This window comes from Penicillium canescens (genome assembly GCF_028828765.1).
Source record: "Penicillium canescens strain IBT 15451 chromosome Unknown utg000004l_segment0_segment0, whole genome shotgun sequence".
Lineage (NCBI taxonomy): Eukaryota > Fungi > Ascomycota > Eurotiomycetes > Eurotiales > Aspergillaceae > Penicillium > Penicillium canescens.
Window position 1 is genome coordinate 5,545,646 of NW_026703966.1, and position 11,242 is coordinate 5,556,887.

The 11,242-nt window shown below is 50.3% G+C and overlaps 5 protein-coding genes across 5 annotated transcripts; 3 read left to right on the plus strand and 2 right to left on the minus strand.

The window, feature by feature from the left end:
- Positions 1 to 462: 462 nt before the first annotated feature.
- N7446_007421 (uncharacterized protein) lies at positions 463 to 3,888 on the minus strand (the record flags this gene model as incomplete). Its single annotated transcript, XM_058516166.1, has 1 exon — positions 463 to 3,888. The coding sequence occupies one exon, from the start codon at positions 3,886 to 3,888 to the stop codon at positions 463 to 465; it is 3,426 nt and encodes a 1,141-aa protein (XP_058373344.1).
- Positions 3,889 to 4,586: 698 nt separating this feature from the next.
- On the plus strand, positions 4,587 to 5,512 carry N7446_007422 (PhzF family phenazine biosynthesis protein; the record flags this gene model as incomplete). Its single annotated transcript, XM_058516167.1, has 2 exons — positions 4,587 to 4,739; positions 4,775 to 5,512. The coding sequence occupies 2 exons, from the start codon at positions 4,587 to 4,589 to the stop codon at positions 5,510 to 5,512; spliced, it is 891 nt and encodes a 296-aa protein (XP_058373345.1).
- Positions 5,513 to 6,682: 1,170 nt separating this feature from the next.
- On the plus strand, positions 6,683 to 7,288 carry N7446_007423 (uncharacterized protein; the record flags this gene model as incomplete). Its single annotated transcript, XM_058516168.1, has 1 exon — positions 6,683 to 7,288. One exon carries the CDS (start codon positions 6,683 to 6,685, stop codon positions 7,286 to 7,288), a length of 606 nt encoding a protein of 201 aa, XP_058373346.1.
- Positions 7,289 to 7,596: 308 nt separating this feature from the next.
- N7446_007424 (Short-chain dehydrogenase/reductase SDR) lies at positions 7,597 to 8,577 on the minus strand (the record flags this gene model as incomplete). The annotated part of the gene is made up of 1 exon (XM_058516169.1): positions 7,597 to 8,577. The coding sequence occupies one exon, from the start codon at positions 8,575 to 8,577 to the stop codon at positions 7,597 to 7,599; it is 981 nt and encodes a 326-aa protein (XP_058373347.1).
- Positions 8,578 to 9,797: 1,220 nt separating this feature from the next.
- On the plus strand, positions 9,798 to 10,395 carry N7446_007425 (uncharacterized protein; the record flags this gene model as incomplete). The annotated part of the gene is made up of 2 exons (XM_058516170.1): positions 9,798 to 9,810; positions 9,896 to 10,395. The coding sequence occupies 2 exons, from the start codon at positions 9,798 to 9,800 to the stop codon at positions 10,393 to 10,395; spliced, it is 513 nt and encodes a 170-aa protein (XP_058373348.1).
- Positions 10,396 to 11,242: the final 847 nt, after the last annotated feature.

Genomic DNA, 11,242 nt, shown 5'->3' on the forward strand with positions numbered 1-11,242 from the left:
TTCAACAACTCTGGGGTGGGTGCGGAGGAGAGAGAGGCTTGGTGTTGCTTATCGAGCGACGTCTGCTTAGCGTGAAAGTGTGGGGATTGACGTCATTTTATTTTCAGATATGCGGAGAAGTAAACAGATAACTCAGGTACTGTATATCCATAATGGACACGATATAGTAGACATAAGATTATAGAAAGTAGACAAGGACAGTTTAGCGAGTGTCTATCTCAACTTTGGGATTTCCATATAGCATGACCGTCCAGTGGTTGCGCCTTCGCTCTTCTAATAGTGTTAACCAGGGTACTGAAGTGACGGTAACGGCCCGAGTGAGCCCTGAGATCCCTAGCTAAGGCCAATATTGATAAGTATATCTTCGCCTACGGCTAATTTCAAACAAATCTACTTTTCAATCCTAGTTAATAATATTGAACGATTATTGGTATTTGGTATCTAACAATCGATATACAGTTACTACGCGCCAACTCCACCCTGTTCAAGGACTTCCTTGGCCCATTCAGCCCCCTGCTCTTCGGCAATCATCTGAGGCGTCTTTCCCTCCACATTAGTCTGGCTCACAAGCTCCGGAGCCTTCTCCACAAATAAAGACAATGTCCGCCTGATTTCGGCCTCGCAGGTCATATCGTTTGTTTCAAGCCCTGCCAGACCATGAAGAACATTATTTCCTTTGTAATCGACGGCAGTAAGATTTGCACCACATTCATACAACGCCATTGCACGTGTGCGGTCACCCTTTAGCCACCCTGACGATATGATTTTACCGCTACGCAACGGGAAAATGGGCGCTATACTGACATACGATTTGACGCCGAAAGGAGCATTTGCAGCAGCTAGCAGTAGCGTCCGTCCCCTGGGATCACGACGCTCGAGATCGAGGCCAGGCATTTCAAGCCACGGCTGGATGATTCCTCCGTTTTCAAATAGTTCGTGTAGAATTATCTTGTTATCGTCACAGGGCAGGTAGGGATCGGCGCCATGCTCAATCAGGGTTTTGATCATGCCGATGGCGTTGTCGCGCGTGTTGGCCTCATTGTATGCTAGCATGGAGATGTAGAGGAGCGGGCTCATGATCCATGTCGGTCTTGAGGGGACTTTTCTGAAGCGGGGGGTATGCCAGTGAGGCTGGGCGTCGGATAGTACCGTTGTGTTGCAGTCCAGGTCCATGTTCAGGAGAGCTTCGAGGACATCGGTGTTGAAGCTTGCCAATGCGGCGAATAGTTCCATGGGGTGATACTGGGAAGGATAGGCGCCGTTGTCGATCAGTAATTGGAACAGTTGGGTATCGTGTGCTGACATGGCTAATGGCGTGTAACCACATGAAGCAGGGATGTTAGGATCGGCGCCGCCCTCTAGAAGGATCTGAGTGATGTCGCGCTGCCGGTGGCCGGCTAGCTCTCCCCTTGCAACTGCATTGCACAGCGGTGTCTTGCCCTGGCTATTGCGGATGTTGGGGTCGGCCCCGTGCTCTAGAAGGTACTTGATTGCACCTACATGCCACCAATGCTCGCCTTGGGCGATGTAATGGAGGATTGTATCACCCTCCTTGTACTGCCGCCGCTGGGCCATTGAGGACTGGTAATAGACCTTGGGTTTGAGCTGCATGTTACTTGTGAACTGAACGTTGACGTCCACATTGAATTTCTCAACCATGATTTTGATAACTTCCAAGTTGGGAAGATGGCGCATCCCGGCCGCCAGAAGATGGCTAATGGGCTCCTCGCCCAAAACATTGGCCTTTCCACTGTTGATCCAATCATTTCCTGGTATGAGAGATCCAATGCGCTCAAAAAGTTCCGCGTATCCCCATCTCGCGAGAGTGACCAGGATCTCCGGCAGACGGGTCTGATCCTTGGCCCAGTTCACATCGCTGGAAGCATTCTTCTCCAAGGCCTGTGCCAACTCTTGTTCATGGCCACGTAACACCATGGACAAGAGGCCACCTTCAAAAATATGGCCCTTGAATCCCTCCTCCAGAATGCCTGGGAGATTCCTAGAGCGCGCCAGGATAGTCTCGGTTTCAAGGGGCCTGTGATTTTCGAGCGGGATGTTCATCTCTTGTGATACTCTATCAAGCTCCACAACCATCTGCTCATCGTCGCATTCAACGGCATGGAACATCGGGCCAACGGCAAACCGCTCTTTTTTAACGATGCCACTGTTAGACGCCAAAAGTCGAACGATAGGTCCGATCCTAATGGTTGAAGTTTCAGAGGTGAGCTCTCCTTTCCACCCGACACGTTTGGCATTGTGGCGCAATTTCTTGTTGCGGGATGAGGGCTGCCTTGGCCTTGTATTGTCCTCTGACAGGATCCCAGCTGCAGTGAACGTGTGGAACATGTTTTCTTGGTCGTCGGCACTTTGCCACAGCTTGTCCTCGTCGGGGAACTCGCTGCATACATCCATTGGAGTCTGTTTTCGCTCGTCTTGAGCGCTGGCATCTGCTCCGTGAGCGAGCAATAGAGCCGCCGTCTCCAACCTTCCGGATCGGCAGGCTGCATGGAGAGGTGTCCGTCCGTCCTTTGACTTCGCATTGATCAGAGCGGTCTGATTGAAAGAGGCATAGTGTTCCAGCAGCAATCCTACTATGTTGCTTTGCCGCGCAGTGGAGGCGATGTGAAGTAAATTCCGCCCATCATTCGTGGTAGCTGTGGGATCGGCTCCACGGGTAATTAGCTTGCCGACCAGTATCTCCGAGGTCGTAGCTGCCAGATGAATGGGCCGAATGCCCTGGTGATCAGCCGTGTTTATAGCACCATCAAGACCAAGATCCAACAGCAAATCGATCGCAGACTTCCCGCCCTCCGCGGCCGCCGCAAAGAAATGATCCGAGACCTGACTGCACAGAGCATGTAGAGCTGTCCAGCCCTTGAAGTTAGGAAGAGTGGGGGAAACACCCAGGTCAACCATCTTTTTCATGGCTGGGATAAGCCTCTCCTGATCAATAACGCCATCAGCGTAGTTTGCTGCAAGATGATGCAGAAATGTGTCGCCTTTATAGTTTGTCATTTTGGGGTTCACCCCGAGGGAGAGTAGAAAGTCCAGGTACTCGGAATGGAATTTGCCATCAATGAGATTCCATAGGATACCATTGCCTTTGTAGTCTTGCGCGTTGATATTGGCCCCGCGATGAAGAAATGTCTGGATAAGCTCGCGAGAGTTGTATCGAGGATAGCCACACATGGTCCTGGTGAGTGGCGTACGTCCTCGAGAGTCTCTAGCCTCAACATCCGCACCGGCTGCGCAGAGAATATCCAATGCATCGGTCAGGTTGTCTCCACTGCCATCTACCATATGTATAGGCTGTTGTCCGTCATGGTTCCTCTGATTCGGATCAAGGTCAGCCTTTAACAATTCTGATAGAGTAACGCTTCCTTTGCGATGTTGCTTGGTCGCAACATGAAGAAGTGTGTTTCCCCTGGCATCGATGATATTCCAGTCAGGTACAAAGGGTCTGAACAACGAAAGATCGCCCAGCTGGCTCCTAGACGCGAACCTATGCAGAGGGGTGTAACCTTTTCCTTCTTCCTCGGGAATGTCTAGACGCGCCCCATGTGCCATGAGAGCTCCGAGCCATTCCGGGTGCTCAAGAGGGCTATGAAGATAGTGCATTGGTGTGTCTCCCTTGCTGCCTCGGATGTTGGGGTCTGCTCCGTGTTGTAAGAGAAGCTCAATTACTGGGATTTCGTCGCCCAGGCAGCGCAGAAGTATAGTCGAGCCGTGTACATCTTGTGCATTGATGTCGCATCCCGCCTCGAGCAGTAACTTTATTACCACCTCCAGCCGGAGTAGGTTTTCCGGGTTCTTGCGGTAACGCACATCTTCGACCGCGCCGTGGAGGGGCGTTCTTGTTGGAGCGCCCCTTTGACGGCCTCGATCCATAGATTTGACGGATATGTCGGCATTACGTTCGAGGAGGTACTTGACAATACTCGGGTCAACTTTGCGCGCGGCTAGAAAGAGAGGGGTTTCTCCATCTGCGGCTGCATCGATGTCGCATCGTCCAGTGTCAACCAGAGCCTCGACGAGGGCTTTGTTACCGAGTTGGCACGATCGGCACAGGGCGGCAGTCAGATCTGCAGGGTCCGCGGTGGATGCCAATTGGCGCACAGTGTCCACTTCACCCGTGTCGACTGCGGCTTGGAGTGCTGGAAGAGGCTCCTTGGACTCTTCCGTATCACTTCCGAAGAGATATTCTTGAGATGGCATTTCAGGGGATAGATACAGGACTTCCGGAAATCGGTGTCGCCATCTACACTCTTCAATTGTTTCTCAACCCCTAATACCAAGAAGCGCTAGGCTATGTTTGGTATAGTAAATGATTCACGCCGTGCTCTCGGTCTTGTACTGCAAAACTGGAACAACACTATGAACTAGTTACTGTTTGACTCATTCCCACCTCAGTCTCTTGGCCCCATACTCCGCCCCTCCCCCTCCCCTCCCCCGGCCCCAAAAATCCAACAACCCAGCCAAGCATATATTTGGTTTGCAAACAGAAGGATATAATTCAATCTATCTTGCGGACAATTTATCTTGTGTTGTGGATAAGCCGTGAGGAAATATCGCAATTTCCTCTCCTGATGGCGCTGCCCTTCACCACCCTTGATGTGTTCACCGAAACGCGCTTCAAGGGCAACCCCCTCGCAGTGGTGACGATCCCACCAGGCATAGTCTTGACGCAGGCCCAGAAGCAGGCCATCGCCAGGGAATTCAACCTATCTGAGACTGTCTTTGTGCATGACGTTGAGAACCCCCAGCGACAGGCGAGCGGCGCTTCGACATTTTTACGCCACAGGAGGAGATACCATTTGCCGGCCACCCGACGATTGGCACGGCCTTTTTGCTTCACCCGAACGGCGTGCGGACCTTGCTTGCAAAAGTAGGGCCTATCAATATCGAGCCGGCGGCGGGTGGTGCCCTCCGGGCCGCGATCCCGCATAATGTCAGGCTGCACCAGAGACGTCTGCCGGGCCCTGACCCGGGTTCGTTCCCTGTGTCCCAGGCCGAGATTGCGAGGGTGGAGCGCCTTGCACCGCTATTCAGTATAGTCAAGGGCATGACGTTTGCGCTTATCGAGCTGCCGTCGCTCGACCTGCTGGGCGCCGTGTGGGTAGGCGCTCTACCTGAGCTGCCCGCGGAGCTTTTAGATGACGGTTGGCGTGATGGCTGGGTCACGCGGCGATACTACTTTGTCCGGCTCGGCACCGAGCGGGTCGGCGGAAGGGTAGTCCATAGGATCCGCACGAGGATGGTCAATCAAACAGTAGAGGACCCGGCCACGGGAAGCGCGGCGTGTGCGCTGTCAAGCTATCTGAGCCTGCATGAACTGGAGGAGCAGTCGGTCAGCTTTGAGATCACGCAGGGTGTTGAGATGGGACGGGCCAGCAATATCCTGATTGACGTCGAGGTTGGCAAGGGCTTAGATGGGGCAAGGAAGCTGGAGGCGCTACACCTGGGGGGAAGAGCGGTTCCGGTCATGAGCGGCTCCATCATGGCCCAGCCATGAAGCGCTGCATCGTAAAGCCACAACATCACTGGTGTTCTCCAAGCGAGTGCTTGGCGATGCTTCTGCTGCCTGTGCTGCCTGCTCTAGTGGAAATAAGGGGGCTCAAATGTAAGAGCTTTTCTTATGAAACTGGAACTAGGTCCATTAGTGCTGGATTTAGGGCTTAACCAGCAGGGCAGCCTGGGGCAATTTTTGGAACAACAAAACAATCAGAGAATTCATAAAAAAAAGACAGAAGAAGAGAAAGAGAGGAAGGAAGCACTCTCTCTGTCAATGTGTTCCTGAAGTAAATAAAAAGCCAAATGCAAAACAAAAAAAGAAACTCTCCCTCGGGGAATCGAACCCCGGTCTCCCGCGCTTATCGGTTTTAATGACAAGCGGAAATCATCACCACTAGACCAAGGAAGATTGAATGACCGAGTTACTGCTCGACCACTTGGCTGGTTGATGGAACATTTGGCCATCTTTGACGTTATGTTCTGAGAGCCATTTGGATGATTACTTCACAAATGTAAAACCCTTGAAAGGAAGCAATAGTGAAGCCCGAGTCTTTAAAGTGCTTCTTACTTTGTAATTAAATTCACTTCCAAATAAGATTGTTAAAAACCGTCATGCGACCGGGGCCTGGCTATGCGGACCGTCCTCTTGACCACATCAGGTTAGCAGGTCATTCCTCCCACCTGAAGATCCGCCCGACAAGGCGCAAGATGCTAATTCAGTTTCAATGATTCATTTCCCCCGTCTGTATTGGTCCAAATAACGGCTTTCGACAGGAGTGCTTGCACAAGGTTTTACTTTTGCCCGCCTGTCTTTCGTCCCTGATCCATTATTCGACAAATCTGAATGTTGCACTTCGCCTCCCCAGCATTCTGATCTATAAGCACCCGGGTCATTTTTACCCACAGCTGAGTCCTGAGTCACTTGGGCCCTCTCTCGGTAGTTTTTAGCCCTTCACGCGTAGACTAGTCAACTGCTTTTAGAAAATCGTACTAGTTATTAGGAAGATATATATGCTTGTTCTCCTCCACATTCTCCACATTTCATATCAACAAGGAACAAACAAACACTCGGCTTTGACTTATTCTTTCACCATGGAAAAGGGATAAACCCGACTTTACTATCTATTACTCTCAACCACCGAATACCTTGCATACCACTACATATCCCACCATGCCGCACACCCGCCACCACAGAAGGCACCACACCTGGCCACACTGCGGTTCAGAGCTGTGTATGCTGGAGCCTCGCGGCCTCGATCTCCATGTTTCGAAGCCAGGTAGAGGGCCTGCAAACTACATCCAGCGCTCATTCCCCCAAGCTACCACCATACCACTCCTCACAGAGGACGTACTGGGAGATGATACCGAGATGGCAGGTATAGTCCGACCACCAAGACGGATGACTAGACTCTGGTTCCGATCTTCCAGGGAAAGAAATGATGGAATCCAGTTGTCGGCGTCGCCGGTCGATACCCGGAAAAATGTTCATCGCGGTGTATTGCGCAGACTTATTCGTCGGCCACCGTTGAATAAAACTCAGTCGTTGCTCGTGGTTCCTTCCAATATGACCGGTGATCCCAATCTGTCTACTTTGATACAACCTCAGGCGTTGGTACCGCTGGGTGCTGGCTCAGATAGGGGCAGGTCGACGCTATCTGGTGCCGATGCGGCGAGGTTCGTGGCTGAGAGACGGCATCGAAGATGCCATTCTGAACAACCGCGTGCGTGGAGGAGACCAAGTGCCACGCTGTGGACACTCCAGGAACATGAAGAATGATCTTCTTCTTTTTTTTTCTGTTGATTTCTAAATTGCATTTTGCACTTATATTTGCATTTATGTCTGCATTTCTGGTTTGATGGAATGGTTCAAGTTCTAATGACGGAGGACTTGTCTGATTCAGAAGGACTTCATGGCGTTAAGAGCACCGTTTGTTAGCTAGTATACGAGTGGCGTAACAGATAAAATCGAACGCAGTCTGGCACTTGCAGTTATTTCAATATCCATTTGTAGAGTAAGCCATAGAAACGAATGAGAGCCAAGCTGAATGTTCGTACTCCCGCTTAGACCAACCAGGAAAAGACTTCTCATGCTAGATAGTCTGCAACCTGATCGCCACAATACTGCACAAACGTATCCGCAGACCCAGTCCCCCCTTGCTGCTTCGTTTCCATGGCTCGCAACAAATCATCTCTTGGACAGGGATGGAAACGACCCCAGGGGATAATATAGCTCCCTCCATCAGCAATTTTAAGCTCGTGAGAAAAAGCCGCCCAAAGCGAAGTATACGCACCGAATTTAGCGTGATATGCCAGCGGTGCTACGAGACACCGAAGAATCACTGAAAAATGCCGGGCGATATCTGTTCTCAGATTCCCTGGATTTTGTACCACGCTTAAGATGCCACTTGCGCCAACTTGACCTGCCAAAGCCTTTGCCAGAAACCAGTTTCCCACCTTGGTGTTTATGTAATTGCGAGCTGGATCTGTTTCTTTTCGAAGAAGCTCTGATATTTCCAATCCACCGACTGGCGCAGAGATATCGACAACGAGGGATCCTGTCCATATCACTCGAACACCAGCAGGAGGAATGCTTTTGGCCGTATGCAGAAGGACAGGCAGCAGGAGCTGTGTAAGAAGATGTGGCCCGAGGCAGTTTGTCGCCAGCTGGAGGTCGTGACCTTGAGGCGAGACGGATCCTTGGGGAGGATTGGATATACCTGCATTGTTGAAGAGAATGTCCAGGCGTGATTCAGCGCTAATAAATTGTTGCACGGCTGGTTTTATTGTGGTCAAGTCGTCCAGAGAGAGAAAGAGAAAGATAATGTCTGCACCTGCAGAGGATGACTTGGAGATTGCTTTGATTCTTTCAATTGCATGTAATGCCTTCTCTTTGGAGCGACCGGCGATGTAAACTCTACCACCTGCTTTGTAGAGAATAATGCATAGCTCAAATCCAACTCCGCTATAGCCACCGGTGACTATGAAGACTTTGCCTGCTGGGCTAGGGAGATTGGTTTCTGTCAGGGAAGGAGGAGGCGGAAAGAATTGCGACCAGGTTACACCCATGATGATTGTTATTATCAATACTGAAAATGCGATGAGGTTCTCTTGTTTCTGGGCCATTGGAATATATCCCAAAGGCAAGCCACACAGTGGCTGTGATTACTATCCGATATGCACCGAGGAAGTACACGAGATTTTCCTTTTCCAACGCCTCTACATTTTACACCGTTCATGACGAGACGAACGAGTGCATCGTGCTCATGCGCCTGACCACCGAGCAAGGGGACAGATGCAGTGCCATACGTTTCAAACGAGCATGTGGAAAGTTTAGGAGATGAAAGATGTATCTGGAAATTGTGACCTCAAGACATGGGGATTGAATTGGATTAATATCACGGCGTGAGAAAGAACAAATAGTTTACGGGGTAAATCTATCCACAGAGATAGTAAAAAGACAGACAAAGTTAGATATTATATTCGAGGGTATGATGTTGTGTAACGAGGTATACTTGCCCCTGGTTCCTCTCCGGCATCGGAGAACATAAGAGGTATAGAGAAAGGGCACATGGCCTGTCCCTGTGCCAGATAATGATGTCAATATGATCGTGGTTGACCGGGGTAAAACACTGCACCCTATTTAGACGAGCTCCACTGCGCCCCATAACGGGCAACATATGCAAACCTCCCGGGATGACCGTGCCGAGAGCACGTTCAGCTACAGTACAAATTTGGCTGACAGAATGGGGGCCAAGCGACTGAGAGAGACACGTGTATTCCTCGGTTAGGACGGGACTTCTCGAAGGACGCTAGAAGAAGATGAACGAGCTTGATTGGCGGGGAGCGAGGTGTGATAGGTCTGTCTCACAAGGCTACAATATTCGGGCACATTTTTGTTGATCGGCACCATATTGCCCTGTTTCGACCCACTTGAGTCATCTGCGAAATACCTTTGGAATGTACGTAGTAAAGAGTAGGAATGACAAGTGAGTCACAGGACAACCTGCAATATATGCAGGCCGACGTGTCAGTTCAGTTCAAGACTCGCGGTGAATATGCGGGGTGGGAAGAGCGGGAAAAGAGGCTCTAAGGCAGACACGATGTCTTATTGGCCGGGGAGTGTGCGATAGGGCACTCTGTTGCTGAAATCCCGTGAATCTCACCGCTAGGCCCTACAGGTGGACTCGGTGGGCTTGATATTGTTCGTTTTATTGGTTAAGGGAGGGCGAAGTGCGTCTGAGAGTCACGGTAATTGGTTATGTCCCGTCTTGTTCCTTTGTCACAGCATGCTGCATTTTGGTTGGTTGCCCTACAGGGTATGACGATCATGGAGACATAAATATCGCTAGTATCCCCCTCAGATTTCAGGCTGTCTTACTTTCAGTCTTGTATCCTCAAATCTACTTTTCCAGATATCCTAAGAGATCTCTCTCCCAAGCATCAACCACCTCTACCTCCTCTCGCACCAGTCAGTCCTCCCAGAAGAAACGGGACGAATCTTCCTCTCTGTCCTCAAAGATCTTTCTGTCTAAATCCCCTGCTCCAATCGATATTCCTAAGAGCCGTTCCTGCCAGGACTCGACTATCTCCCAGGCTCACGACATCCCACGGAACAACCCCGACTTTTCATACTTCCGCGACCACCAATATCACTCTACCAGCCCGACAGAGATGTCTCCCACAATTTCTTTACCTCGGTCCCCAAAGCGTGACTTTGCGACCAAGCAAGGTACAACCTCAGTCCGCAAAGACTACCGCCGTTATAGCGGGACTGTCAACCACTACGGACGGCACTCAAACGATTGGCTTTTTGGTGGCTTCAGTGTTCGTGAGACTGTCCGCGAGGGCATTGAAAAGCTTCGCAGCTCCGACAAGGACAGCTGAATGATTGATGGCAAGCCCACATTGCTAAGTCCTGCGGTCAAACTTCTACCGTCGTGTTTTACAACTCTACCGAGGCGCAAACCTATGCGTTTCTCCAGGATAGCTCCGACTCCTTGGCTTTGGCGAAGATCAAGGTCTGATCCTGATCCGCCATGAATGGAAGCTGTTTGGCTCCATCTTCTGAGACTCCGGGGCGTCAACCCTTGACAAGTGTGACCGCTCCCCTCCCATCGCCAGTCTTGTGTGCATTAGTGAATCGTGTGTCACCGTGCTGCATTTCAATTCGACTTTCAGTCCGCGATGTTATTCATCCGATGCCCTCCATCATGTCGTGAGGTTGTCGCGGTCGCGTTTCACGCCTGTGATGGAAGATGTTATTTTATGTTACACTTTGGCCCTCTGGAAGGAGGTCATTGCCTTGTCCCTTGCAGAGACATAGTTATAAACTTAGTCAATTTGCAATCTATGTCCCCATAAAGGGGAAGATGCATTTGCAATTTTATCATGAAGTCCCTTATCAATTGAAGTTCTATTCTCTAAAAATGCTCTTTGCTCCAACGTGATGAAATTCGAACCAATTGCGTAAAGAATTAGTCGTAAAGCAAACAAGCGAGATCGAGAGGGCAAACACCTTGATTGAGATGGCCGTACTACGTAGAGGTAGAACAAAAAATCATCCCTTCTAAGACTAGCCTAAACCAGTCTCAAACAGGCAGCTTGAAGAAAGCGTCCGAAAAAGGTAATATCAAAGCAGAATGTTGATAAAGATTCTTTCAGGAAAGCGTATGTCCTTATAGAGCTACATACGGACCTTTTAGAGACCAGAACGCAACCATATACTTGATCT